Genomic DNA, 5,168 nt, shown 5'->3' with positions numbered 1-5,168 from the left:
CACATTCTTATGTTGTCTGTTCAGTGTCTATAGGATCTTTACGATGTGGGTATGTAAGGTACACGGAATGTCTTTGTGAGGGCTCACATATCTCTGGTTACTATGTCTTCTTACCCAATCAGGAACAGTTTTAGGCCAGGTTTTTTCCAGTGTGAATATATACTTGTCTGTTATCTGCATTAAACTGAATAAGAACATATGCGTCATTCTGTGTGCTGTGTGATTCTTCCCTGATCAGAAAAGACCCCAAGGGCATCGTAGTTTGTATGGAAAACCTCTCCAAGATTTAAGTGTTTGTTCAGGCATGATAAAAATATAACAATATCTGAGTAAAGGAAAGGACGTTGTGAATAAATGTGTTGCGTTAAAGGTTTTTAATTTTTAATAAAAATGAAGAAATGTGTGCTGCATTAATTGTGCATTAATAATATTAGTGCTGTTAAAATGAATTTGGGTTAACGTGTTTATTAACACGCTCATTTTGAAAGGTTTTTTCAGTATAAAGGACATTATATAAAGGTCAACCCAAACAGATCACAACAGTTAAGCTTTTTCATGAGTCATTTATACTTTTGCATTTTCTTTGTAGAATCTGTACAAAAACACACAATTTGACTTAATTTCAAAACACCAGGAAAACTGTAATGCAGGGAAAATGTACAAGAATCTGTATGCGCTCTGTTATACTGCATGTATTATATGCTGTATAATAATGATGGTGTCTACAGCTGTGGCATCATGTTGATGTTATTAAGAGGATGATTGGGACTGAAGGCAGATGATTGGGTGTGAAACGCACGACCCGAAACTGTAAAGAGACAATCAATAACACTGCAGATCTATTATGTGTTTTATTTATTTATGTACAAAAACATAAAAAAACAATTATATCTATTAAACATTATTTATTGTAATAATTTTTTGGGTCTTTAGGTGAGAAGAAAGAAATCTGATCTGCTTCAGGCACTTGGGGACGGCTGGAGGAACGGGCTTTGTGAGGTCTTTCTTCCACGATTCTAAAGCGTTCAGAGCGACTTTGGGGCTGCTGGGTGCCAGATCATGAGTGGCATAAACCACTGCGAGCTGCACCTCCCACGGCAAATCTGCACACAAAATCCATCATAAAATTAGGACTTGCTGGAACACTTTCCTGTTGATAGAGAACTAAAAATCAGAGAATAAAGATAAAGATTGATTAAGGACGTGTTTAATTGATCCTTTAGTGATACCTTTTTGTCCCCTGAACTCAGTGATGCTTTTTGTTAGATCCTCCACTGATGCTGCCACGTTCTCCTTAAGGCCATTTTGGCCAAGTCGCCCTGTTTGAGATAAAGAACATGAGTGAAAAACAGAAGAATCCAGAAATAATGTGAGATAATGCTCTAAAACAGGATTTACAGGAAACTTACCAAGTAGCCTGAATATTGCTGCTACAGAGACGTTTCTGTACTTCGTTTCCTCTGTTTGTGTTTGTTTCAGCCACGTATTCAAAATGAGCCACACACTTTTTCTGATGAATAAAAAATTGGACATATTAAATACACTGTCTCATATGAGTCTCACATTTGCCAGTTTGCAATTTATCTAATGTTTAATAAACTAGAAAGATGAGAATTAAACACGTTGAAGCAGTTTCACATTCAGTACCGAATAACATGGGAGTCGGTCCAAATCCAGCCCAGTTGTACACACAGAAGGTCCAGGCTGAAGACGTAGTCCCAGGCAGCAGGACAGAGATCATCACCATACCAACTGCTCTTCTGGAAAGTCAGATTTTTGTCTTTCAGAAGAGCCTTCAGTGTGCTGGTGATGGTGCTGCAGATGTTTCCTGGAGGCTCCTGGCAGAAAAATACATCATTTCTTTAAAAACCAGATCAATGAAACAATGTTTACAATAATATGATCATAACTGAAAGGTCACAACCAATCACAAGTGCAGATGATTGAAATACTGAGGTCGAGCTCCAACTGTGCATTCTGCTCTTTTTATAACCTCCATTTATTACTCTTATGTGAGGAGGAGTCCTAGAAAATGACCTCCAAATGACTCCAAGATTTTAAAACACATGCAAAAGACCACACGTTACTAAAGGGTTTATGTATCAGACAGTAGCAGGGGTAAATACTGCTCTAGAATAGTACATGAGTATGTAATTTGAGGCACAGATTTAGTTTGTTTATTCAGTATTGAGCACAGTGTCACATGGTTCTATATCACTTCCTTTATTAGTATATTATGAAACACAGATTGTTTTGACTGCATGTTTATTGCACTGATCTGATCATTTTGTCATAAACAGCGACATTAACGCTGGAGTTAAGTTCAGTTTCTTTGCTGCTCATTATCAGCGTTTACTCACACTAATAAAAAAAGGACTACAATAGCGATGTCCTGTAACACTTTCAGCTTGAATTTTTTAAGAAAAAAATGAAATACTTATTGATTAAATTCAACATGGATTTATAATGAATTTGCTCCATAGATCACATGCACATTGGACATTAAAAGTAGATTAAGATTGCAGTAAAACACTTGAAAATTCCAGTTGAAAAGCGATATTTAATGATTATTCTGGTGACTGTTGTGATCAGAATCAGCTACTTACTGTATCCCAGTGCAGAAATTTGCTGAGCAAGTAATAAATCTTGCCGTATGCCTTCATTTTGGACACGATGTGAATGGCTCTGCATAAAGGGCTGTTACAGGAGAAAACACTTGGCCATGCTGTCACCATGACCATTATTAGTTTTGAGGCTTCAAAAAAGTCTGCAAAGAAAACAAAATGATACCACAGATTTAAAATACACTTTATAGGAAGAAATACAAAACCAAAAACAGAACAAAAGTGGCTTCTTTATATCACTGTCCGGATCATTTTTAGTAAATATATAATGAAATGTCAATATAATCTCACCTTCTTTGAGAAATCTGTAGGCGAGGGCATGTGCTTTATGAGAGTCTCCTCTCTTTTGACACAAGCCCACATAAACCCTACAGAGAGACTGCAGGAGTTCATGTCCCATAGACTCTTTCTCCGCCTTGATCTTCTCCAAAACCGCTTTCAGAAACGTCTCTGCCAACGTCTAAATGAGACGGAAGAAAAAGATCTAAATCAAACATGTATTCAAGTCATGTATTTGAAACAAATATTAGGGAGTTAAGACTTGACTGTAGATTAGGTTTAGAAAAACTACTAGAATTTGCATAAACCAAAACCTGGAGCAAACATTTTTACATGACAAATCATATCTACTGTTCAATTTCAGAACATCAGGACCAGTTAATTATGGATTGACTATTAAAAATGAGAAAACTCAAATCCAGAGCTATAGAATTGCATGTGTGAATTGAATGCACACTAAATAAAACAGACGATAATCACTGACCTCGTTCACACAAAACTTGGAAATGACAGATTTTTCTTCATCTGTCAAAGAAGGAAGTTCAAATTTCCCTTGAAGTAGTGCATCAATGCAGCTTGGTGATAAAACATCATAGCAGGAATGCTGCAGTGTTTTTAATGCACTACTGATAAGGGATTGTTTTGTGTTTTTGTGAGCTGCAGCATCAAGTCGAGGCTTTTTAGCAGCACTGGGTGGTGGCATGTCTGATGCAGCTCTCTTTGTTCTAATATCAACAAAATGTAATCAAATCACATGACAGACAATTCTACAGTATATATAATACATTGGGAATGTGATATTACAGGAAAATAATCAGTATAAATAAAGTAAAAACAGTAATAGAAACTTACTTGTTTGTGTTGGTGTCCTGCATCTTTAAACTTTTTGTATATAATGTGTGCATTTATTAAATATTTTGAAAAATATCCACAAGCAGTCTTGATTGTCCTGTCGCCAGAAAAAGAGATTGTTTGTGTACTGGTTTCCATGGAAACGGGGCGTGGTTTTGTGACGTGACCTTCTTTTTTGGTCTCTATTGATTGGTCCGTAGGGGAGAAATTCATGCACCAATCAGGGACGCGGACGCTACCAGAGAGGCGGAGTTTCTAGGATCAACGCGCCATCGCTGTAAAAGTGATGGGAAGATCGGATCATTTTAGTGACTCGGTTCTTTGAATCTCATTCATTAAAATTAGCGAATCATTTGTGAGTCATTTAGTTCCTCTGCATAACCTATGGAGATTTTGTGATGATTTGCTCACGCGCGTCCAGTTGAATATTAATGAATCACTCTTTGAGACGAATCGTTCTTCTGAGTCACATTAAAGACTCGTTCAGAATCAAGGAATCGTTCATAACCGACTCATCACTACTCTGAATCATCAGTAATGAGCTCCGGGAGAAACTCCGTGTTCCAGGTGGAGGATGAAGACCCTCTGCCGGGATGGAGCGACTGTAAGACCCCTGTAACGGTGACTTTCTAGTCTTTATGGGTTTTATTCTCTTTTCAACACCGAGTCTCACACTTTGAGAACCACTGAGCTAGGCTAACTAGCCGGCTAACTAATCTTAGCTTCAATAGGTTTCATCCTCAGGTTAAATATTCTATTGCTTTTTCCTGCAAGTCCATGAATTTGATGTTAATGATCAGGATTAGACAATAAATGAGGAACAGATCACTTTTCTTCTCTTCACTCCGGTACCGATGGTCCTGATCACCTTTCCACCTGTTTTGAGGCTTTTATGGGGGATTTGTTTATCAATAATAATTGTAATTACAATAATTATAAATATTGCAACTAGCTATTTTGGCAATCAATTAATCTAATGATTTTTTCCCCCAATTAATTGGATAAAAAACAAACTTATAATTAGATGTTTTGTTTATTATAACTGTATATCATTAATCATACAAAATCATTTAAGTATGAAAGATGAAGCAATTTGTGTAAATCAACATTTGTATTGTATTTTACAGATGGCAAGTTGGCAAACATACTTAAAAAAATCTATATAAAATATTATAACATTTTTTATATAATTTTAGTTTAAAAAAACTACAGTAATTTTTTTTAGTTGTGAAAATATAAACATCTAGAATATATAATAAATACAATGTTGTATAATAATGAATGATATGCATACATTAAATATATAAAAATTGAAAACAAGCATTTGAACGTAGTAAAGCCGCAGTAAATCACTTTTTAGAACAGATAAGTTACTGTTGTAGACAAATGCTATAAAAAGAGAATGAAACGGAG

At 35.8% G+C, this 5,168-nt stretch overlaps 1 protein-coding gene and 1 long non-coding RNA gene across 2 annotated transcripts; both read right to left on the bottom strand.

Moving 5' to 3' along the window:
- Positions 1 to 933: 933 nt before the first annotated feature.
- On the bottom strand, positions 934 to 1,521 carry LOC310725624. Its single transcript, XR_014533449.1, has 3 exons — positions 1,410 to 1,521; positions 1,230 to 1,319; positions 934 to 1,103 (listed from the first exon to the last, which is right to left on the bottom strand). It is a non-coding gene; the product is annotated as an uncharacterized lncRNA (long non-coding RNA).
- A 119-nt stretch (positions 1,522 to 1,640) lies between these two features.
- LOC310730977 (little elongation complex subunit 1-like) lies at positions 1,641 to 4,778 on the bottom strand (the record flags this gene model as incomplete). Its single annotated transcript, XM_083550231.1, has 5 exons — positions 3,756 to 4,778; positions 3,388 to 3,628; positions 2,916 to 3,084; positions 2,607 to 2,767; positions 1,641 to 1,838 (listed from the first exon to the last, which is right to left on the bottom strand). Exons 1-5 carry the CDS (start codon positions 3,806 to 3,808, stop codon positions 1,641 to 1,643), a joined length of 822 nt encoding a protein of 273 aa, XP_083406357.1. The 5' UTR covers positions 3,809 to 4,778.
- Positions 4,779 to 5,168: the final 390 nt, after the last annotated feature.

This window comes from Silurus aristotelis (genome assembly GCF_946808225.1).
Source record: "Silurus aristotelis genome assembly, chromosome: 1".
Taxonomy (NCBI): Eukaryota; Metazoa; Chordata; class Actinopteri; order Siluriformes; family Siluridae; genus Silurus; species Silurus aristotelis.
Note: the sequence above shows the minus strand (reverse complement) of the source record. Positions and strands in the feature narration are given on the sequence as shown.